Source organism: Macaca thibetana, chromosome 16, assembly GCF_024542745.1.
Source record: "Macaca thibetana thibetana isolate TM-01 chromosome 16, ASM2454274v1, whole genome shotgun sequence".
In the NCBI taxonomy this organism is placed as follows: Eukaryota; Metazoa; Chordata; class Mammalia; order Primates; family Cercopithecidae; genus Macaca; species Macaca thibetana.
The window spans coordinates 21,945,057-21,970,021 of record NC_065593.1 but is presented as its reverse complement, the minus strand read 5'-3'; the positions used below and the strand labels follow the sequence as shown (position 1 = coordinate 21,970,021).

Sequence of the window (24,965 nt, the reverse complement as noted above, 5' to 3'; positions counted from 1 at the left end):
TTAACAGCAGGAAGCAGCCAGACAGACAATGATGCCCCCAATCACTATAATCAATAAAAGGTTGGACTGTCTGGACGGGGGGAGAGGACAAAGACAACTAAGATGGCACATTTCCGGGTTCTTCATCACCAACTTACCCGCGCAGGAAAATGCAGCCCACGCCCGGGAAAAATACAGACCAACTGCGCAGGCGCAACATGGCGTCCGATCGAGGAAACCAAAACTTACCTGGCCACACCTATGGAACGCCCCCGACACGCCCGTGTCCCACCTATTGCCCTCCCACTCCCAAGCCTTAGACAGAAAAGCCGCTCCCAGCAGGCGCGCGGCACAAACTTCCTCAGCCCCTCCTCATATGCGGACCTAGGAACCTCGCCCGAGAATGCCGGAGCGACTTCCTCGGCCTCCACCGCCGGAGACCGGTGAACCTCGCTCTTTCTTCCTTCAGATTGGCTAGCTAATAAAGTTTCTTTTTACCTTGCCTACTTGCCTTTTCTCTGGCGCCTGCTCTGGTGGTCACATAAAACAAATCAGAAAGCATGTTTGAGATCCGGAACAAAATAATGGGTTGTGGAGGGGTTGTGGAGGGAGGTATTGAGGATAGCAGAGTATATGGCTTTGGCACCACAGGGTGGATAGGCAAAACAATTTGGTTGATAAGGTGAAGATCCTGAACTAACCTGTGAGGCTTGTCCGGTTTTTGGACAGGTAAAATTGGGGAATTGTAAGGAGAGTGTATAGGCTTTAAAAGGCCGTGCTGTAACAGGCAAGTGATAACAGGCTTTAATCCTTTTAAAGCATGCTTTGGGATGGGATATTGGCATTGAGCAGGGTAATGTGATTAGGTTTTAATGGGATGGTAAGGGGTGAATCATTTGTCACCAAGGAGGAAGTGGAGGTATCCTATACTTGTGAATTAAGGTGGGGAGATACAAGAAAAGGATTGTGAATGAGGCTTTGAACTGGGGGACAAGGTGGCAATGAGGTGTGGCTGTAGCCCAGGAATAGTCAGGGAAGCAGATAATTTAGATAAAATGTCTTGACCTAATATGAGAGCTGGGTAGGTGGAGATAACTAAAAAGGAGTGCTTAAGAGAGTGTTGTCTAAGTTGGCACCAGAGTTGGGGAGTTTTAAGAGGTTTAGCAGCCTGGCCATCATCATCCACAATAGTTATGGAGGTAAGGGAAGCAGGCCCTTGAAAAGAAGGTAATGTGGAGTAGCCTCCGTATTGATTAAGAAGGGGTCGGACTTACCCTCCGCTGTAAGAGTTACCCGAAGCTCGGTGTCTGTGAATGTCTAGGGGGCTTCCGAGGTGATCGGGCAGTGTCAGTCTTCAGCCGCTAAGTCCAGAAGATTTGGGAAGGAGTCAGTCAGAGCCTCAGGCCAATTGGACAGTCCAATTTCCAGTGGGGTCCCACACACATGGGACACGGCTCAGGAGGAATCCCGGGCTGTGGGCATTCCTTGGCCTAGTGACCAGATTTCCTGCACTTGAAGCAAGATCCTGGGGGAGGAAGTCCTGAAGGAACGCCTGACCACTGTGGCTTAGGCATTTTGAAGTTTTTGTGTGTTGGAGATATGGCTGGGGTTTCTCTCACAGCAGAGGAAGTAATTGCAACTCTTCTCTATTATTGTACACCTGTAAGGCGAGGTTAATTAAGTCCTGTTGTGGGGTTTGAGGGCCGGAATTTAATTTTTGGAACTTTTTCTAATGTCTGGAGCAGATTGGCTAATAAAATGCATATTGAGAATAAGATGGCCTTCCTCTGGGGTCTGGCTCACGAAACTGGTGGTTATCAGTGTGAGACTGGGCTAGAGAAAAAACTCTTTCCCATTCATCTGGGGAGAGGGTAGAAGTTAGGATGACATTTAAGTCACTCCAGGTTAAATTGTAGGGCAGAGTTAGGTATTGGAATTCCTGTATATATTTAGTGGGGTCTGATGAGAAAGAGCCTAAACGCTGGCTAACATGGGAAAGGTCTGATAGAGAAAAAGGCACATACACCCTGACTATGCCTTCAGCTCCAGCCACCTCTCTAAGAGGAAATTGTTGGGCAGGTGGGGGAGGGCTAGTCGCAGAATGAAACTAAGCCAGACCGGGTGTGAGGAGGGGAGGTGATAGAAGGATTATAGATTGGGGGAGCAGAGGCTGAGGAAAAATTGGGACCTTGCTCGGCCTGGCGAGGAGCAGCCTGGGGAGGAGGGGAGAGGTCAGATGGGTCTGTAGAAAAGGAAGATTCAAAAGACTCAGAGACGTCTGGGGTTGGGACTGACGGGACAGGCAGGAGGGAAAGAAGAAAGATTTGGAACAAGTCTTATTGGGAGCAGAGACTAGGGAAGGACCAATGTGTAAAAGAATGCCTGGACATCAGACACCTCAGACCATTTGCCCATTTTTCGACAAAAATTGTCTAGATCTTGTAGGATAGACAAATCGAAAGTGCCATTCTCTGGCCACTTGGAACTACTGTCGAGTTTGTATTGGGGCCAAGCGGTATTGCAGAAGAAAATAAGATGCTTAGATTTTAGGTCAGGTGAGAGTTGAAGAGGTTTTAAGTTCTTGAGAACACAGGCTAAGGGAGAAGAAGGAGGAATGGAGGGTGGAAGGTTGCCCATAGTGAAGGAGGCAAGTTTAAAGAGAAGGGTAATGACATGGAGGAGGGGGATGGGGAGCAGCCCTGGGCTGCAACGTGGGTGAGCAGCCAAAGCAGGCATCCCCGCAATTGACTTGCCACCAAGGTAATGTGGGTGAGTGACCTAGGCAGGCGTCCCCATGGAGATCAGACACCAACGGAACGTGGGTGAGTAATCAGAGAGGCGACCCTGAAATGATTAAACACCAAGGGAAGGCTGCCTTCCCGAATCCGTGACTGGCATTGGAGTTTTGGGTCCACGGATAAAATGTGTCTCCTTTGTCTCTACCAGAAAATGAAAGGAATTGAAATTAAGAGAAGGGAGAGATTGAAGGGTGGCGCCAAGATTGAAAGGAGAAAGAGGTTGAGGAATAGTGAGAGAGGTTGGAGAAGAGAGTAAAAAAAGATTTAAAATTGGTGAGATGTTCCCTGGGGGGCTTGGGCTGAGGACCCGAGGTCGTAGGTGGATCTCTTCATGGAGTGAGGGTGAGGACAAGGGACTGGTCTCCCAAAGGAGTCCTGCTGACCTGGCTCTTCAGCACCAAATGTCTCATGTGTCCGTGTGAAGAGACCACCAAACAGGCTTTGTGTGAGTAACAAGGCTGTTTATTTCACCTAGATGCAGGCGGGCTGAGTCTGAAAACAAAGTCAGCAAGAGTGATGGGATTATAATGAGTTCTTATAGGTTTTGGGATAGGTGGTGGAGTTAAGAGCAATGTTTCAGGGGCAGGGGGTGGATCTCACAAAGTACATTCTCAAGGGTAGGGAGAATTACAAAGAATCTTCTTAAGCATGGGGGAGATTATAAAGAACCTCCTTAAGGGTAGGGGAGATTGCAAAGTACATTGATCAGTTAGGGTGGGGCAGAAACAAATCACAATGGTGGAATGTCATCAGTTAAGGCTATTTTCACTTCTTTTGTGGATCTTCAGTTGCATGGGGCCATCTGGATGTATACGTGCAGGTCACTGGAGATATGATGGCTTAGCTTGGGTTCAGAGGCCTGACAACTGGGAATTTCAAATATGTGGCAGATATTCATGGGACAGAGTGTTGCATAGCTGCTGTCTTTTTTTTTTTTTTTTTTTTTTTTTTGAGATGGAGTCTCGATTCTTCTCCCGGGCTGGAGTGCAATGATGTGATCTTGGCTCACTGCAACCTCCGTCTCCCGGGTTTAGGCAATTCTCCTGCCTCAGCCTCCCCAGTAGCTGGGATTTGTACAGGCATGTGACACCACGCCCTGGTAATTTTTGTATTTTTAGTAGAGAGGGGGGTTTCACCCTGTTTTCCAGGCTGGTTTTGAACTGCTGATCTCCAGTGATCCACCTGCCTCAGCCTCCCAAAGTGCCGTGATTACAGGCATGAGCCACTGCACCCGGCCATATAGCCGCTTTTAAGAGATCTCAAATGATAACACTGTACGGCATGTTTGCTTCATCTTTTCTTTGCATGAATGTATTAATTCTTCAAATAGCGAAATGTTTAATAAAACATCGCCCCTCCCATTTTTTTTTTTTTTTTGGTTGTTGTTGTATTTTTTTTTTTTTTTGAGACAGAATCTTGCTCTGTCGCCCAGAGCGGAGTGCAGTGGCGCGATCTCAGCTCACTGCAACCTCCGCCTCCCAGTTTCAAGTGATTCTCCTGCCTCAGCCTCCTGAGTAGCTGGGATTACAGGCGCCTGCCACCACGCCTGGCTAATTTTTTTTGTCCTTTTAGTAGGGACAGGGTTTCACCATATTGGCCAGGCTGGTCTTGAACTCCTGACCTTGTGATCTGCCCACCTTGGCCTCTCAAACTGCCAGGATTAGAGGCGTAAGCCACTGCGCCCTGCCTGCCCCTCCTCTTAAAAATAAAATCACTTTGTTAGGCTGGGGGCGGTGGCTCACGCCTGTAATCTCAGCACTTTGGGAGGCAGAGGCAGATGTCAGGAGTTCGAGACCAGCCTGGCCAATATGGTGAAACTCCATCTCTACTAAAAATACAAAAAATTAGCCAGGTGTGGTGGTGAAGACCCTGGTGCTCCGGAGAATAAGGCAGCAGAATTGCTTGAAACCAGGTGGCAGAGGTTGCAGTGAACTGAGGTTGCACCACTGCACTCTAGCCTGGGTGACGAGAGTGAAACTCTGTCTCAATAAATAAATAAATCAATAAATCACTTTGCTAGCTTCAGTCAACACATATCTTGAGGACTCACTCTGTAACAGGCACTGGGCCTGGTTGCTGAATTTTTAGAGTAGAACAAAAGAAAAACTTTAATGCAGTCTTGTAGCTCATGTATCAGTCTCAGTTAATTCTTTTAACCAACTGTTATTATCCCTGTTACTTGTACTATACCATACAAATTCATGGGAAATACCAGTTCTTGAGTGTCCAACAGTGAATTATTGTGATGACTTTTTCTTTTTTTCTTTTTTTTTTTTCTCCCTGAAATGGAATCTCACTCTGTTGCCCAGGCTAAAGTGCAGTGGCACGATCTTGGCTCACTGCAACCTTTGCCTCCTGGGTTCAAATGATTCTCCTGCCTCAGCCTTCCAAGTAGCTGGGATTACAGGCACACGCTACCATGCCCGGCTAAATTTTGTATTTTTAGTAGAGATGGGATTTCACCATGTTGGCCAGGCTGGTCTCGAACTCCTGACCTCAAGTGATCTGCCCGCCTCGGCCTCCCAAAGTGCCGGAATTACAGGCGTAAGCTACCCCAGTCAGACTTTTTAATACAATTGTTTAATTTCTATTTTAATTTACTCCTGCAAGCCAACAGACTTCCTGGCCATTTTCTCAACTGGCAAAGCATGACAATGGAATGAAAAATAATTTTATGATTTTTTTTTTTTTTAGACGGAGTTTCACTCTTGTTTGCCCAGGTTGGAGTGCAATGGCACGATCATGGCTCACTGCAACCACGGCCTCCCAGGTTCAAGCAATTCTCCTGCCTCAGCCTTCCTAGTAGCTGGGATTATAGGCATGTGCCACCACGCCCAACCAATTTTGTATTTTTAGTGGAGATGAGGTTTCTTCATGTTGGTCAGGCTGGTCTCGAACTCCTGACCTCGGGTGATCCGCCCGCCTCCGCCTCCCAAAGTGCTGGGATTACAGGCGTGAGCCACCGCGTCCGGCAATAATTTTATGATTTGTGTACTCATTAGTAATAAATACTTCTAAGCACTGAGCCATATAAGTGCTTCTGTGGATTAACTGATTTCATGCTCACAACATATGAGCAGTATATTGACATACATTAAAGAAAACCTTTAATGCAGTCTTGTAGCTCATATACCAACATTTATATCTGTCTCAGTTAATTATTTTAACCAACTGCTATTATCCCTATTACTTGTACTATACCATACAAATTCATGGGAAATACCAGTTCTTGAGTGTCCAACAGTGAATTATTGTGATGACTTTTTCTTTTTTTCTTTTTTTTTCTCCCTGAGATGGAGCCTCACTCTGTCGCCCAGGCTGGAGTGCCCATACAGTTTATTGACATACATTTCATAGACACTTAGTAACTTGAGAAACCACAGGACAGAGAAAGCTGCAGGGGCTAGATCTGAACTCAGACTTGTTTGACTGCCCTACTTCCATGCTACCGTGCCTCTCATAAATGAAACCTAACTTGAAAAGCAAATAGATACCTTGGCATTTCATATCTGTGTTTGCTATTTTAATGTCAAATCTGAAGGGGCTTCTTATTCCCTACATGTCGCATAGATGTTGGGGTTCTCTAGAGTTCTGTCCTTGGCCCACAGCCTTTTTTTTCCCTTCTTCCACAGTCTCCCTGGGTGACAGCAACCTCTTTCTTGGGTTTAAATACCAGCTCTGTGTGAAGACTCTCAAGCTGAGACCTAACCGCTTTTTTTTTTTTTTTTTTTTGAGACGGAGTCTCACTTTGTCGCCCAGGCTGGAGTGCAACGGCGTGATCTCGGCTCACTGCAACCTTTGCCTCCTGGGCTCAAGCAGTTCTCCTGTGTCAGCCTCCCTGGTAGCTGGGATTACAGATGCACACCACCAAGCCCGGCTAATTTTTGTATTTTTAGTAAAGACGGGGTTTCACCATGTTGACCAGGCTGGTCTCGAACTCCTGACCTCAGGTGATCCACCTGCATCGGCTTCCCAAAGTGCTGGGATTACTGGTGTGAGCCACTGAGCCCAGTCTGTCTTAAGTTTAAAATTCATGTGTTCAGATACTTACGATAAAACTCAAAATGTCAAAACCGAGCACATCATTTCTCCCCAGTCTGCTCCGCCTTTTGTATTTACTACTCTAGTGAAATGTCCACCCAGTCACAGGTGCCAGAGGCGAGTCTTCCCAGCTTCCCTGCTCTGCCTCATCCCAACATCAAATCAATCAATCCATAAGGCTTGCCAATATTTTCTCTTGCACTGTTTTTGAGTCTGTCCTGTCTGTTTCATCTCAGCTGCCATGGGCTTAGTTCAAGATCTTGTCATTTCAATCCTCTTAACAATCCTTTGTAACTCCACACCCTGAAAAACCATCATTGACACCTTGGTGTTATTTCTTCCACTGAAAAAATTGTATTAGTAATGTCATGTCTTTAGACAAATTATTTAGCCTCCCTGTGCCTCAGTCTTCTCATCTAGAAAATGGGGATGGTAATAATGCCTACTTCACAGTTTTGAGGATTAGTATTTACAACAGGGCCTGACACAGAGTACTATATAAGTGTTAAATACTATTTGTATATATAGTAATCCTAGCTAACTGCAAAACTGAAAGATTAAAATCTCATAGAAAGAAAGCTGTGAAATAACATTAAGTATATGTATAATCAAAACAATAAATAAAAGGCCAGGCATAATGGCTCATGCCTATAAGCCCAGCACTTTGGTAGGTTGAGGCAGGTGGATTGCTTGAGCCCGGGAGTTCTAGGTTAGCCTTGGCAACATGGTGCAACCTTGCTTCTACAAAAAAAATACAAAAAATTTAGCGGAGTCTCGCTCTGTCGCCCAGGCTGGAGTGCAGTGGCCTGATCTCAGCTCACTGCAAGCTCCGCCTTGCCATTCTCCTGCCTCAGCCTCCCGAGTAGCTGGGACCACAGGTGCCCGCCAGCTCGCCCGGCTAGTTTTTTGAAAAATACAAAAAATTTAGCTGGGCATGGTGGCACACACTTGTGGTACCAGCTACTCAGGAGGCTGAGTGGGGAGGATCACCTGAGCCTGGTGAAGTTGAGATTGTAGTGAGCTGTGATTGAGCCACTGCACTCCAGTTTAGGAGACAGAGTGAGACCCTATCTCAAAAATAAATAAATAATAATAAACAAAAGTTCTAGAAAGCATTCATTTCAAAAACAAAGCTGACCCAACCACTAAAAACCCATTCTCTTGAATCTCATTCTTGAATTATTCAAAAAACATCACTGTTATATAGTTATTTGTTAAGGCCAATTTACCCATAATTTTACCAACATTTATTATACTGAGATATATATATACACACACACATATACATACACAGGTTGAGCATCCCTAATCTGAGAATCTGAAATGCTACAAAATCCAAAACTTTTTCAATTCCAACATAATGCTGCAAGTGGAAAATTCCACGCCTGACCTCATGTGACAGGTCGCAGTCAAAAGTTTGTGCAGTCTGGGCAAAGTGGTTCACAGCACTTTGGGAGACTGAGGTGGGTAGATCACCTGAGCTCAAGAGTTCAAGATTAGCCTGTGCAACATGGTGAAACCCCGTCTCTACCAAAAATACAAAAAATTAGCTGGCATCAATCACTGACATGCTAGGATCTCTTGAGCCTGGGAGGCAGAGATTGCAGTGAGCAGAGATTGCAGCACTGCACTCCAACCTTGTGTAACAGAATGAGATGCTGCCTCAAAAAGAAAAAAAAAAAGTTTGCACAGTCAAAACTTTGTTTCATGCACAAAATTACTAAAAATATTGTATAAGGCCGGGTGCGGGTAGCTCACACCTGTAATCCCAGCACTTTGGGAGGCCGAGGTGGGCGGATCACAAGGTCGGGAGTTTGAGACCAGCCTGGCCAACATGGTGAAACCCCATCTCTACTAAAAATACAAAAATTAGCCGGATGTGGGGGCGCATGCCTGTAGTCCCAGGTACTCGGGAGGCTGAGGCAGGAGAATCGCTTGAACCTGGGAGGCAGAGGTTGCAGTGAGCCGATATCGTGCCACTGCACTCCAGCCTGTGTGACAGAGCGAGACTCCGTCTAAAATATATATATATATATAAAAAAATATAAATCGCCTTGTGTAAGATGTATATGAAACATAAATGAATGTCATGTTTAGACTCATGTTAGACTTAGTGCCATCCCCAAGATAGCTCATTATGTGTATGTAAATATTCTGATATCTGAAATACTTCTGGTCCCAAGCATTTCCAATGAGAGATATTCAACCTGTATATATAACTGTATATGCATCCTCCATCATGCCATTCTCTCACATCTCAGCAAAATGTTGTATAAACAGCCAGGTATTTTCATGTAGTTATACCTTTGCTTTTTCTACACCATTTTCTTATACGAACAGGGAGATGCAGAAGCATAAAAGAGGTGGAGCAATAGTCACATTCGTTTGTTCAGGGGGAGTGAATATAACCATGCGTATGGAAATAATTAGCATTTGGAGTAGATTACAATTTAAAAGTTTGTGTCTTGCCTTTTATTTCCTATCATAAAATAATGTTTTCCTGTATTAAAAAAACTTTTCAGCCGAGTAGTGGCTCATGCCTGTAATCCCAACACTTTGCCCAAGGCAGGCAGATCACTTGAGGTCAGGAGTTCAAGACCAGCCTGACCAACATGGCGAAACTCTGTCTCTACTAAAAATACAAAAATTAGCTGGGAGTGGTGGCTTATGCCTCTAATCCCAGCATTTTAGGAGGCTGAGGCGGGCAGATTACATGAGCTCAGGAGTTCAAGAATAGCCTGACCAACATGGTGAAACCCTGTCTCTACTAAAAATACAAAAAAATTGGCCAGGCGTGATGGCGTATGCCTGTAGTCCCAGCTACGTGGGAGGCTGAGGCAGGAGAATTGTTTGAACCCAGGAGGTAGAGGTTGCAGTGAGCCGAGATCTTGCCACTGCACTCAAGCCTAGGCAACAGAACAAGATTTTATCTCAACAACAACAACAACAACAACAACAACAACACTTTTTACTGCATCACTGTAGGTAATTTTGACTTCATTTGGCATTGAACATTTTTCTTTTCTTCACAATACTTACTATCGTGGAAGATTGGGCTTCTCCTGTAATTAACTTTTCATTATTCCTATAGACATTACAAGTATATTTCCCTTGGTATCATGAATGTATCCAGTTCACAACTGTGGTCTTTTTTTGAGCAATTCAAGTGGGTTGCTATCAGGTTGTGCATCCATATAGAGCTCTGCAGTTGCAGACAAACCTCTAAATAAATTTAGAATTCGTAAGAATTCCTGCAGGTTCTTACTTTTGAATCTTTATCTTGGTGAGAGAAGAAAGGAAATGTCCCCTTCCTATAACTAAAAGGAAGCAACATTTACTTAAAGCAAATGCCTCATGCCAGGTGCGGTGGCTCACACCTGTAATCCCAGCACTTTGGGAGGATGAGGCGGGTGGATCGCCTGAGGATAGGAGTTCGAGACCAGCCTGGACAACATAGTGAAACCCTGTGTCTACTAAAAATACAAAAAAATTAGCTGGGTGTGGTGGTGGGCGCCTGTAGTCCCAGCTACTCTCTCTAGAAGCTGAGGCAGGAGAATCACTTGAACCTGGGAGGTGGAGGTTGCAGTGAGCTGAGATCACACCATTGCACTCCAGCCTGTGCAACAGAGCGAGACTTCATTTGGAAAAAACAAACAAACAAACAAACAAAGAAAATAAAGAAAAAAACCACACATGAATAAAATAGAAAAGCTAATAAATCCTGTAATAGGGAATTGAATGAAGCCCACTACCAACAAAAAAAAATTTTTTAAGCCTAAAAATCAAACTCAACTAACACAATGCCAATATTTTGTTGTTTCCTAGTGTGATCAAATCTCAAAGACAAAAATGGTTATCATATAGCCAGGCGCAGTGACTCATGTCTATAATCCCACCACTCTGGGAGGCTGAGGTGGGCAGATCACTTGAGATCAGGAGTTCAAGACCAGCCTGGCCAACATGGTGAAATCCCCTCTCTACTAGAAATATAAAAAGTTAGCCAGGCATGGTGGTGGGTGCCCGCAATCCCAGTTACTTGGGAAGCTGAGGCAGGAGAATCACTTGAACCCGGGAGGTGGAGGTGGCATGAGCCAAGATGGCACTACTGTACTCCAACCTGGATAGCAGAATGAGACTCTGTCTCAAAAATAAATAAATAAATAAATAAATAAATAAATAAATAAATGCCTATCATAGTGTTTTGACTCTGTCCTGGCCAAGTCCAAACAAAAAAAAATTAAAAATACCTTGCACAGCACACATTGTTTAAGCAGTAGGAGAATTGCTTATTTTTGCTTTTTGGACCTCTCTGCTATTGCATTGTTTTTACAACTTCTCCATGCTAAGTCTAAGGATGCACGCAAAATTATGCAGAGTTTGGATTCTAGGCCAGGAGTTTCAAATGATGGGATTTGTGGCACTAAGTCTGGGATTCTAGAATGAAAGGATATGGAATTTGCCCAGGAGTCAGCTGGGCAAGTACAATTTATACACGTAAGCATGTACATTAATAAATAGTAATAGATATCTTTATAATTGTGGAACATGCTGGAAAAATAATGGACCCAGAGGAAAATTCTGAAGGCAACCACTTTTGGCGGTGGTAGTCTTGCTGGGGATGAAATATCTAATAGTGTCCCCATTTTTACGCTGTAGTCTTATTTTTCACTTTTTCCCTGATTTCACATTTTTTTGTGTGGGGTGTTTTCACAGTGTGGTTTGAGCAGAATATTAGTATTGGGTTTTCAAAGATGTACACTTTGATCTTAGTTTAAAACTGTACCCAAAAAAGCTTAAAGTGTGGAAAATGGTGCAGCCAGCCTAGATGTTTCTGCATCTGTGTCTGGGCCAGAATGCTGGAGGCGTACAGGAAATTATATCTGAAAGAGTAAGCAGTGGGGCTGGGTGTGTTGGCTCAGGCCTGTAATGCTGACACTCTGGGAGGCTAAGGCGGGAGGATCACTTGAATCCAGGAGTTTGAGACCAGCCTGGGCAACATGAGACCTTATCTCTACAAAAAATTTTTAAAAATTAGCCTGGTGTGGTGGTATGCCTGTAGTTCCAGCTACTTGGGTGACTGAGGTAGGAGGATCACTTAAGCTCAGGAGGACAAGGCTGCAGTGAGCCATGATTGTGCCACTGCACTCCAGCCTGGGTGACAGAGTGAGACCCTATCTCAAAATAAAATAAAATAAAATAAAATGAAAAAGAAAAAAAAATAAAAAAAGAGTAAGCAGAGGCCCCCATCTCTACTGTTCTGTTGGATTTCCTATGCACACTGATGAGATAACCCAGCTCCCTCTCCTCTTCTTACCCCCAAAGTCAGGGCAGTTACACGCAGGCTGTGTCCTTTAGTTCAGTCCTTGACCTTCAGAAGAAATCTGTATAAAATGGAATATTCCATGCGATGATGGAGATTTTCCTCCTATCAATCATTTTCCTCTTCCTCTAATAGAGCTCTGCACTTTCATTTTTCTGATGTTTTTGCCTGTGACCATTCCACAGAGATTGCGAGGAAGAAAACAATGATCCCTCACCAACTGCATAAAACTCCAGGATTTCTCTTCCATGACCTCCTCCTTCACTCTTTTGTTCCTTGTTTGGAAAATGCTTCCTGAAGGCCGGGCGCGGTGGCTCAAGCCTGTAATCCCAGCACTTTGGGACGCCGAGACGGGCGGATCACGATATCAGGAGATCGAGACCATCCTAACATGGGCTAACATGGTGAAACCCCGTCTCCACTAAAAAATACAAAAAAGTAGCCGAGCGAGGTGGCGGGCGCCTGTAGTCCCAGTTACTCGGGAGGTTGAGGCAGGAGAATGGCATAAACCCGGGAGGCAGAGCTTGCAGTGAGCTGAGATACGGCCACTGCACTCCAGCCTGGGCGACAGAGCGAGACTCCGTCTCAAAAAAAAAAAAAAAAAAAAAAAAAAAAAAAAAGGAAAATGCTTCCTGAGTCTTATCTCCAGGTGCCTGGCTTTTTTGGCAAGCTTTTTAATCAGCTATTTCCCACTTCTGGTGCAATGACATGGGCTGGAATTTGAATCCTTTTCAAGGGGTCTCAGAGAGTCCTAGTGACAGGTCACAGGCTATCTCTCCTCGAGATTTCACCCCTGCCAGCCAGTCCTGTCCTGGTGCAATGGAGCTGAATCCAAGATCTGCTATTGCTGTCTTTACTTGCTAGAATATAGGTCATAGTTTTTTTTAGGCTGAGGAACTTCTGACTGATTTCCAACACTCCTCCACATTATTTAAGTTCTTTTTAATCTTCCATATTGTTTTAGTTACTGAATTTTGTTTTTTCTTTTTTTTTTTTTTTTCAGATTCCCTTTTTTTTTTTTTTAAGACAAAGTCTCACTCTATTGCCCAGGCTGGGTGATCTTGGCTCACTGCAACCTCTGCCTCTGGGGTTCAAGCGATTCTCCTGCCTCAGCTTCCCAAGTGGCTGGGATTACAGGCATATACCACCACTCTCAGCTAATTTTTGTGTTCTTAGTAGAGATGGGGTTTCACCATGTTGGCCAGGCTGGTCTTGAACTCCTGATCTCGGGTGACCCACCTGCCTCAGCCTCCCAAAATGCTGCGATTACAGGCGTGAGCCACCACGCCCAGCCCTGTGCCTAATTTGTAAATTAAACTTTATCATAGGTATCTATAAGAAAAAACGTAGTATACATAAAGTTCAGTACTATCTGCAGGTGCAGGCATCTACTGGGGTCTTGGAAGTATCCTCCAAGATAAGTAAGCATTACTGTTTTGTGTGACTTTGCTTATTAGTTGTAGATGGAAAAATAAGTGTATTGAAGAGGTTATCTTTACTAAATATTTAAGAGTTTTTACGAACAGGCATTTAAACTAATGTTTCAGAGGCATAGAATCATTTTCAGACTCATAGCTAGAAGGGGCCTTAGAGGACAGGTCATGTAGTATTACCTTATTTTACAGATGATGAAGCTGGTGTCTTAGTGTATAAATAACTTTCTCACATTCATACAACTGGTTAGTGATAAAATGAGGATGAGGTATGGTTTTCCTCGCAAGACTCCCAGCACTTTTCCTATCACACTGAATTTTGTATACATGTTATTGCTCCCCAAAGTCATAAGTTAATGGAAGACAGAGGTCGTATCCATTCATCTCAATTTTTTTAATCTTTTTTTTTGAGAGAATCTTGCTCTGTCACCCAGGTTGGCATGCAGTGTCATGATCTCGGCTCACTGCAACCTCTGCCTCCTGGGTTCAAGCAATTCTCCTGCCTCAGCCTCCCAAGTAGCTGGGATTACAGGCACACACCACCACACCCGGCTAATTTTTTGTATTTTTAGTAGAGATGGGGTTTCACCATATTGGCCAGGCTGGTCTTGAACTCCTGACTTCATGATCTGCCCACCTCGGCCTCCCAAAGTGCTGGGATTACAGTGTGAGCCACTGCACCCAGCCTCATCTCAGTTTTTATGAAAGATAAAAAATTAGAATGCCTGGCAAATACAGCTGCCAAATAGCAGATGCTTAGTTAATTCTCTTTGAATTGAGTTCTTAGATGATGAAACATTCTTTTTCTTGGTCTCATGTTCATGAGAGCCACTCTATTCGTTGAATATTTACTGATGTCTTACTATGTGCCAAGTACCAGACTAAGATAAAAAATGAGAATTAAAATGAAGATCTACTTTCAGTTTTGGGTCTATATTAAAATATTACTGTGAGGGTGTTCAATTCTCAATTAGAAAGGGAAGGAAGTGAATTTTTAGCTGAGCAATTTCCCTTTTATAGACTCATTTGCATTTCCTAAAATTTTAGTGCTAACAGGAACTTAGGTTACCTAAGATCACATTGTCAGTAAATGGCAAATCAAGGATGAGAGTGAACATCATCAGCTCCCTCAAAATCCAATATTCCTTCCATTACAAATAATCTCTTTCTTTTGCATTTTTGGAATAACATATACAATAGTTAAATTTATGAGTGTTAATAAAATGGAAATCCATGTTTCTTCTGGATTAGATATCAAAACACCTGAAGAAGGATATGGAAAGAAAGTGGGACGGGAGAACGGAACCATTAACTCTTAGTGAAAAGAGCAGAAGATGCCCTAATCATCTGTGTCGAATTATGGAATATTACACGCGCATGCCACCACGTCTGGCTAATTTTTATATTTTAGTAGAGGTGAGGTTTTGCCATGTTGGCCAGGCTGGTCTCAAACTTCTGGCCTCAAGTGATCTGTCTGCCTTGGCCTCCCAAAGTGCTGGGATTACAGGTGTGAGCCACCTCCCCGGGCCTAAATTAAAAAAAAAAAGATTAAAAAAAAAATTTAAAATATAACAGAGACAAGGTCTCGCTATGCTGCCCAGGCTGGTCTCAAACTCCTGGGTTTAAGCCATCTGCCTGTCTTGGCCTCTCAATATGTGGGGATTACAGGTGTGAGCCACCACGCCCAGCTGAAAATATGTTTTGACTCTGCACTTTCATCCTTGGATACCAATGTACTTTGTAAGCATTAATTGGCTGTTATCTAACCTTGTGTCTTAAGGGCATAGACTGTTATTTCTTCATCCCACAGAGGAATGAACTCAGTTCCAGAGAGGTTTGGAGAATTATCCCAGGATAGCGCATAAGTGTGATTAAGCCAAGCAAAATTTAAGCCTAGGAGCTTAAATTCCTGTTAAGGATTTGGCCACCTTGATGTGATCTGGGAATTTGGAAGTTGTGCAATCCTTATGGTTTTTTTCCAGCTCTCAAGCAAGCACTAAGGAGGTAAAGAGAAGGCTACCCTTCATTAAACTCTGTCTGGCCCTTTGCTGGGTTAGCTCATTTAATCCTCCCAGCAAATATTTCCCCATTTCACAGATAAGGAAAGTTTCAGAGGTTAAGTAACTTCTGCAAATTCACATACTTATAGTAAGAGGCAGAGTCAGAATTGAAACCTTTCTTTCTGACTTCTTGAGTTCATGTGCTTCGTGGAAACCATGAAATTATAAATTTGGACACCTGGCCTCTAGGCTGATTTTGCCACCAAACTGAAATAACACTGATCAAAAGAGACACCAATCCAGATCCATAATCATCTCCAGCCCCTTTGCTTGGTCAGGGGCTTCCTTAGCTTATTCATCACTTCACACGGGGACACAAGTGGATCCACGTAGTAGGCCTCCTGACTTCATCTTTCTTCCCTGCATAAATACCATTCATTTGACTATTTTATGTTTTACCATATGCTAGAGCATTGCAAAATTTGATACATTATTTTGAAAAATTGAAACTCCAAGATGAATGCTGTTAAGAATCAATCCAAACATATGGATATTTTTCATATGTAGAAATAATCCACATAGAGATAGTCTTGTGACCTGTCTGTCCTCCTAAATCTCATCAGGAGGACTTCCCTAAGCTGGTGAGAGGATGTTGAGGGGCAATTGCCTGGAGGGAGATGATTTAAAAGGAGACTTAAAAGGCCTAAGCATGGGGGTGGGAAAAGGCCTTAATAACCAGGAATTCAGGGGGACTTGAGGATGAGGAGCTAAGTCTGGCAGAGATGGGGATGGTGGAGAGTTAGAACAGGGGAGGAAAAGGTGGATTCTGGCTTATCTGCTCACAGCAGCTCTTGCACGTAACTTAGGGCCTTTTCACATTCCAGGAGGTGGCAGTGCCCTCAGCCAGGTATAGAGACCTGTTGGGTTGGTTGGTTTGTCTTTTACCCCCTTTTGAATAGCAGCCCCCTGTGGCAGGCTGATGCGTTGGAGAATATCATTGTACTTGCTTCATGCCAGGCATGACGTGTTTTCAAACTGCAGACTCTAGGACACTAAGCCTGCTGCCTTCTCAGATGGAAACTTCTTTTCATTTTTCAGCAAGTCATTCACAGTCCCCACCTCATTCAGCCTCCATGGATGCTGCTGCCCTCACAGTTCTCCTAAATGCCAAATCCCCAGCACTCTGTGTCCCTGGCCCACTGAGTCATATATTTTATTTTAGTTTTGGTTTTTTAAACTCAAACATTATTTGTTACATAGGTATTTATTACACAATGATGGACTTTTACTGATAACTCGTGACGGGCTTTAAGATAGGATTCCTGGTAACAAGTACGGGCACCAGGGCTTCTAAACGTTCTGGATTGGCAGCGACGGGGTTCAGCCACCACCAGGGTCCAGCCATACTGGATGAGGATGTCTTTGACATTCTTGGAAGCCACTTCCACATATTTCTGGTAACAGGCCACCGGGGCTTTGGAGATGGACTGACAGCATGAATCTGGGCTACCTGACCAGAACCCTTCACTAGGACATGGATGTCCATGCCAGCAAATCACTCCTTGCCCAGAAGCAGAACTGGTTCCAGCAGCTTGTAATGCAGTGTGCATGGCTCCATCATCTCCAGGGGCCGCCTGTTCACTTCCATGAGGCCACTGCCATGTTTGAAGCTCGCCATGACTGTGGTCATCTTCCTCTGTCCAAAGACCTGCATGGACTGCAGCAGGCTCTTAGCTATGGGCGTAGATGAGAGATCCTCACCATGCAGCACTGCCCCTGGAAAAGCCGATGTCATATATTTCAATGCACCCATTTTATAGAACATATGGGGAATACCTTAGAGTTCTTTCTGTTTTCTTTATTGAAATATAGCCAAAAAGTTCATGGACCCATAACACACAAGGAACTAGCAAGTGATAGATTCTTCTTATTTCTCAGTGTCTTGTCTGATGCAATCTGATTTTGGATAACTCATCTACCATTCATCCATTCATTTCACCCTCAACATAACACACCAAAAAAAAGAAAAAAAATTCCTAATACTTTTCTTTGTCAAGAAACTTAGGCCGGGCACGGTGGCTCATGCCTGTAATCCCAGCACTTTGGAAGGCCAAGGTGGGAGGATCACCTGAGGTCAGGAGTTCGAGACTAACCTGGCCAACATGGTAAAACCCCGTCTCTACTAAAAATACAAAAATTAGCCAGGCATGGTGGTACACACCTGTAGTCCCAGCTCCTTGGGAGCCTGAGGCAGGAGGATGGCTTGAATCCAGGACGTGGAGGTTGCAGTGAGCTGAGATTATACTGCTGCACTCCAGCCTGTGCGACAGAGCTAGACTCTAAATTTCTCAGCTTGTTATCTGAGAAGAAGAAAAACAGAAAGGAAGGAAGGAAGGATGGAAAGGAACCTAAAGACTACAGGTAGTAAATGGCATTTAAGCTGGGACCCTCTCTCACATCATGTAATTTTATAACCAGTAATTATTCTACCATTGAAGATACTCTTTATTTTATTTTATGTTTTTTTGATACAGAGTTTCACTCTTTTGCCCATACTGGAGTGCAATGTCACAATCTCAGCTCACAGCAAACTCTCCCTCCAGGGTTCAAGCAATTCTCCTGCCTCAACCTCCCCTGGCCTCAGCCTCCCGAGTAGCTGGGACTACAGGTGCAGTGCCATCACACCTGGCTACTTTCTGTATTTTTAGCACAGATGGGGTTTCACCATGTTGTGCTAAACTCCTAACCTCAAGTGATCCACCTGCCTCAAGGCTGGTCTTGAACTCCTAACCTCAAGTGATCCACCTGCCTCACCCTCCCAAAGCACTGGGATTACAGGCATGAGTCATGCCCGGCCTGTATTTTTTTTTTTTTTTTTGAGACAGGGCCTCACTGTGTCACCCAGGCTGGAGTGCAGTGGTGCAATCACAGCACACTGCAGCCTTGACCTCCCAACCTCAGGTGATCCTCCCACCTCAGCCTCCAAGTAGCTAGCCATTTTTTTTAAGTGAAAATTACTTTTTATGGCCATTGCTATACCAATCCCAGAACTCAAGAGTCCTCAAGTCTATGAAACACAGCTCTGAAAGGAGCTGCTTCAAAATATTATCTTGTTTCAATTATTTCTGGGATTTAGATTCATTTAGCACAATAAATACAGTATAGAAAGAGAAGGCAGAGAGGTGGAGAGGAGGGGGAGCCTGAGAATATGTTGCCAAGATGTTCTTTTTGTAGAAAATGACTGTTAAAGAAGGAAGAGCTCATTCTCTTATCCTTTTAAATCTTGCAGCTTCATAATCCTCCCTAAACCTGACCTTCCTTTCAACTCGTATTGGAAACTCTCCAGTACTGAAGTCTATTGTCCAACTCAAATGATAACCTTTCCTATTTTCTTTCTTCTTGCCCACCCTATTGCAAATAGGTGGCATGGTTTTTGCCTTTATTAAAACTTTTTTTGTAACCAACGTTTATTTTTATAAAAATATTCCATGCAACTAGTCTAGCGGTCAAATAATCCTAAAAAGGTTTAGACCAAAAGCAACAGTTTCACTCCCACCCCTTCATCACTTCCTACCACTCAGAGGCAACTACTCAACTTGTTCAATTTATTGCTTTTTGCGTATATAATAAGAGTGGGAAAACAAAATTTATCTCTTTAGACATTTATCCCTGTTAAATCTAAGAAATATGTACATATTATCTCTAGTTTGTCACATAGCATTTTTTTTTTTTTTTTGAGACAGGGTCTTGTTCTGTCGCCCAGGCTGGAGCCCAGTGATTCACTGCAACCTCTACCTCCCAGGTACCAAGGATTCTCATGCCTCAGCCTCCCGAGTAGCTGGGATTACAGGCGTGTACCACCACACTCAGGTAATTTTTGTATTTTTAGTAGACACAGGTTTTCACCATGTTGGACAGGCTGGTCTCGAACTCCTGGCCTCAAGTGATCCACCAGCCTCAGCCTTCCAGAGTGCTGGGATTAAAGGCATGAGCCACAGCACCTGGTCCATATAGCAATTTTTATGTTAGGCAATTGTGAAAAGCTTACACATGTGAACTGTTTATCTGATCAAGTTTATTGTTCTTCAAAATTCATGTAGGCCCAGCTACTAGGGAGGCTGAAGCAGGAGGATTGCTTGAGCCCAGGAGGTTAAGGTTGTAGCTCACAATAATTGTGCTTGTGACTGGCCACTGCACTCCAGCCTGGGCAACACAGCAATAGTGACTTCAATGTAGTTCAAGCTTGTCCAAACCACGGCCCTCTAGCTGCTTGTGGCTCAGGCTTTGAATGTGGCCCAACACGAATTTGTAAACTTTCTTAAAACATTATCAGATTTTTTTGCGATTTTTTTTCTTCAGCTCATCATCTATTGTTAGTGTTAACCTATTTTCATCGTGGCCCAAGACCATTCTTCCAATGTGGCCCAGGGAAGCCAAAAGATTGGACACCCTGATTTAATCCACTACACACCATTCTGAATGAAAAGTTTTCGGAAGTGCAAATCCGAAGAAGATAATGCATTTACCCGATTACAAAATCATTACAATACATTCAGTCAGGATTCTAGCACAGAAGAGATTGAAGCAGAGCAGAATCCACTAGGGAATGTATATTATATATCATATATACCGCACATAATCTTACACAATTGTGGGAACTGCTTAAGCAATCCCTGTAAAGCTGTTATCTTCACACTTGATCCTGGAGCTTGAAGACGTCAGGGAAGGCAGTCAGGAAGGCATAGAGAAAAGCAAACACCAGTTGGAACCCACCAAGGCAAACTAAAACCATGTCAATTCTCTTTGCCTTTGACCTTGATGGTATGGCCATCCTGCAGAAGAAGCTGCGTTCCTTCAGTACGTATCTAGCCTAGGAATAGGAAACACTGGAGAAGGACTTGGGGGAAGGCGGAGCAGTTTTAGGCCCAGCTGCTGGCCCAAGCCAAGGAGGTAAACCAGCAGATAAACAATAACACGAGCCACAGAATGGCTGCTGCTTCACTTCCGCCCCCAAATCTGCATAGGAATGTCTCCTGTGGCCCACCTTAACCAGAAATATATCGGGAGGGGATGCTGGAAAATGTAGTTCCACCTTGCCAAGTGGCCACAATATGTTTCAAAGCCACCATGGTCTACCCCTTCTGAATTTGGCACCTGAGCTTATTTATTTATCTATTTATTATTTATTTAGCTCGGGGATGTCAGGAAGTCACTTTATTTGTAAAATGATGGATTAGACCTGACTATATTCTCTGATAATTAGAAATTTGCAAAGATGAGTAAAGATTTATAGGCTAGGTGTGATAGTTCATGCCTACAATCTCAACTTTGGGAAGCCGAGGAGGGAGGATCACTTCAACCCAGGAGTTTGAGATTAGCCTGGGCAACTGAGAAAGACCCACTTTTCTACAAAAAAATAAAAAATAAAAAAATAAATAAAGAAAGAATTAGCCAGGCTTGGTGACTTACTGAGGCAGGAGGATCTCATGAGCCCAGGAGTTCAAGGCTGCAGGGAGCTGTGATCACTGCACGGCACTTCAGCCTGGGCAACAGAGCAAGACCTTGGCTCTAACAAAAAAAAAAAAAAAAAAAGGAAAGAAAAGAAAAAGATTTATAAAGTCAATTTTATGGACGGAGGTCTCTCATTCGATTCTGAAGTGTTGCGAATTTAAAGGTAGGAAGACAAATTCCCTTTAATTCAGCAAACGCTGAGCCCCTACTATAGGCGTCCTCTGCAAAGGAGGCACTCTGAACCTCAGGTGCCCACTCACCATGTGTAAGAGGAAGCGCAAATAAAAGTCCTGGCCAGGCACTGTGGCTTACACCTATAATCCCAGCACTTCGGGAGGCCAAGGCGGGCGGATCACTAGAAATCTGGAGTTCGCGACCAGTCTGCCCAACATGGTAACCCCCACTACTCCCCCCACCCCCACCCCCACACTTCCACAAAAAATAAATAAATAATAAATAAAAAGAATAAAAGCCCTTTCACCCAAGAAGCATTTTGCTTCTCTTAGCCAGAACCATCCTCCAAAGTGCGAAAGCCTAATTACTGTGCACGCTCACCAAGCCATTAGCAAAATGACCACCTACCTGCTGTGAACACCAAGGTGAGACTTCTACAGTTCCCAGCCCGCCTTTCTCCTGCTTCCACTCCTGGACTCCACAGGCCAGGATTAAGGCACCCCTGTTTTAAACCATACTTAACCTCTAAATAAAGATAACAACTAAGTCATCTTTCTGTCTAACATGGCACAACTGTACCATGTACAACCCAAAACATGTTAACACTTTCCCCAGAAAGATGAGGCAAAGTTCCTTTTCAGTTTTTGAAGGGTGTTCATTTTCCTACCTAATTCACACTTGTCCTTTGGTATTCCACAATTTAAAGACTGATATAAACCTAACCTGCTATTAAGTATGGCTATGGGAGAGGGAAAGAAAATCAAACTACTTTATTCATATAGACACAAACATATTCATGTAAAAAAAGGAAGAAATATTCATTACAGTTCTTATTTCTGCAGCTTGCTACATGGCTGTAAACTCTTTCATCAAGCCAAATGCTTCGGAATGATGGGAACATGATAAGAATATGAATTCCGGCCGGATGTAGTGGCTCATATTACCGCCTGTAATCGCAGCAATTTGGGAGGCCCAGGTGGGCAGATCACTTGAGGTCAGGAGTTTGAGACCAGCCTGGCGAACATGGCAAAACCCCATCTCTACCAAAAATACAAAAAAAAAAAAAAAAAAAAAAAAAAATTAGCCGGGCATGGCAGTGGGCGCCTGTAATCCCAACTACTTTGGAGACTGAGGCAGGAGAATCGCTTGAACCCAGGAAGTGGAGATTGCGGTGAGCCAAGATTGCTCCACTGCACTCCAGCCTGGGCAACGGAGTGAGACTCTGTCTTCAAACAAACAAACAAACAAACAAACAAACAAAAAAACACACACACACATACACAAACCAAAAAATGAATTCCATGAGCACGAGTCCCTTGCCATACTTTATTTATAACTACTTTCTTCCACTACCCATTCCTATTATTTGTGTCCTCAGCAGGCACCTAAGCTGATTTTAGTTCCCTGCCTGCTAGAGTAACCCAGACCTTCATTCCTGAACCGTCTGGACCATCAGCAGCGCTGTCTTAATTGAGTTGTTATAGTTTTCAGTTGACTTTAATCCCTGGGCTTGGGAGGACAAAGGGGAACCCTGGAAAATCTCCTGCATTCCATGCATATGCCCCCTTACCCTCATTTCATAACAGCATCCCCATTTTCTCTCTCTCTTTTTAAGTCTTTTCATTTTTATTACTCCAAAAAGTTTCATTTTTTAATTTCGTTTTTTGACTTTGTGCTTGTGCCTTCAACATTTATTTTATTTTATTTTATTTTTTTGAGACGGAGTCTCACTCTGGAGTGCAGTGGCGCGATCTCAACTCACTGCAAGCTCCGCCTCCCGGGTTCACGCCATTCTCCTGCATCAGCCTCCCGAGTAGCTGGGACTACAGGCGCCCGCCACCTCGCCCAGCTAATTTTTTGTATTTTTTTAGTAGAGACGGGGTTTCACCATGTTAGCCAGGATGGTCTCGATCTCCTGACCTCGTGATCCGCCCGCCTGGGCCTCCCAAAGTGCTGGGATTACAGGCGTGAGCCTCCTTCAGCACCTTCACAACGTTTTTCTGCTCCTTGGTAAGGAAAGCATGCTTGATCCTGTCACGAACACATTGAGCACACATGGAACCACCACAGGCCCTGCTGACATGTTTCTTTGTTTTGGACAATCTCCTAAGAACTTTAGGTCTAACAGCAGGAACCCCTTGAAGTCCGCCTGGGCACATGCCGCATGCAGATTTTGGTGCTTTCCCAACCTTGGTATCAAGATAAACAATTCTATTAAACCCAAATAGGGGTTTGGGACAGCCTAGTTTTGGTTTGGGACAGCCTAGTTTTGTCAGAGGCTGTATTGTAGGAAAGCCTGCCACGGTATGTCAAATACTGGACCATTCTGAGTGCCTGTAGACAGCATCCCCGGAAGAGCCCCGTTTTCTCTCGATGGTCAGGATCAGTCACCACAGACAGTACTCCTTCTCTGCTTGTTGATTCAGAGGCATGAGGCCAAAGTGGCTGGGTGGCATTCTCGACTTCCAGTTCATTGGAATCATTGTTGTGTCCCTGATGGAAGTATTTACCCCTTTGGAGCCAAAATCTCTGGACCTTTCATGAGGCTGGAAAGCAGAAGTGTTGCTAATGGATTGCTAGGAGTAATAGTGAGAAGAAACTATTTCCATTCCCATCCTTTGACTTCCAGACCCGGGAATCTCTGGCTATGAGAGAAATATTACCATGTGTTGGATGCTGATTGAGAACACACCCTGCCTTCTGAAGAACACTGCCCCAGCCACATGGGTGTTACCATCTAGCTAGAACTATAATTGAGTCTTCCAAAGGCCATTCTACTGTTCCATTGAGGCAGCTGCTTCAGGGCAATGAGGAACATGGTAAGAACAGTGAATTCCATGAGCATGGGCCTTTGGTCACACTTTATTTGCTGTGAAATGAGCTCTTTGGTTAGAAATAATGCATGTGGCCGGGCGCGGTGGCTCAAGCCTGTAATCCCAGCACTTTGGGAGGCCGAGACGGGCGGATCACGAGGTCAGGAGTTCGAGACCATCCTGGCTAACATGGTGAAACCCCGTCTCTACTAAAAATACAAAAAAACTAGCCGGGCGAGGTGGCGGGCGCCTGTAGTCCCAGCTACTTGGAAGGCTGAGGCAGGAGAATGGCATAAACCCGGGAGGCGGAGCTTGCAGTGAGCTGAGATCCGGCCACTGCACTCCAGCCTGGGCGACAGAGCGAGGCTCCGTCTCAAAAAAAAAAAAAAAAAAAAAAAAAAAAAGAAATAATGCATGTGGAATAGTATGACGACGGACAAAGCATTCTATAAGCCCACAGATAGAGTGAATTTCATCTTTTTTTTTCCCCATGGTTTTATGCTTTTGGAGTCTTATTTAAGAAACTCTTTCTCAATCCAAGGTCACGAATATATTCTTCTACATTTCCTTCTATTACTTTTATGGTTTTACCTTTCATATTTAAGTGTTTTGTACACTTGGAGTTTATGGTGTGAAATAGAGAGAGCTTTTATTTATTTTTTTTGAACAGGGTTTCTCTCTGTCACTCATGCTGGAGTGTAGAGGTGCCATTACAGCTCACTGCAGCCTCAGCCTCCCGGGGTCAAGCAATCTTCCTGCCTCAGCCTCCTGAGTAGCTGGGACTACAAGCACATGCCATCATGCCTGGAGAGCCATTTTTAAAAATCCATTTAGTGAGTCAGGTTTCCCAACTCTACATCCTTCCCTCACATATAACTGTGTCTCTTTCTGGACTC

At 44.0% G+C, this 24,965-nt stretch overlaps 1 protein-coding gene and 1 pseudogene across 1 annotated transcript; both read right to left on the bottom strand.

Annotated features, from left to right (window-relative positions):
• Positions 1-1,268: 1,268 nt before the first annotated feature.
• On the bottom strand, positions 1,269-17,384 carry LOC126938271 (40S ribosomal protein S16-like; annotated as a pseudogene).
• Positions 17,385-22,914: 5,530 nt separating this feature from the next.
• LOC126938270 (60S ribosomal protein L34-like) lies at positions 22,915-23,581 on the bottom strand (the record flags this gene model as incomplete). Its single annotated transcript, XM_050762343.1, has 3 exons — positions 23,499-23,581; positions 23,230-23,467; positions 22,915-22,938 (listed from the first exon to the last, which is right to left on the bottom strand). Coding segments are annotated over exons 1-3 (345 nt in total), but the record flags the coding sequence as incomplete, so codon positions are not given.
• Between the last annotated feature and the right edge of the window lie 1,384 nt (positions 23,582-24,965).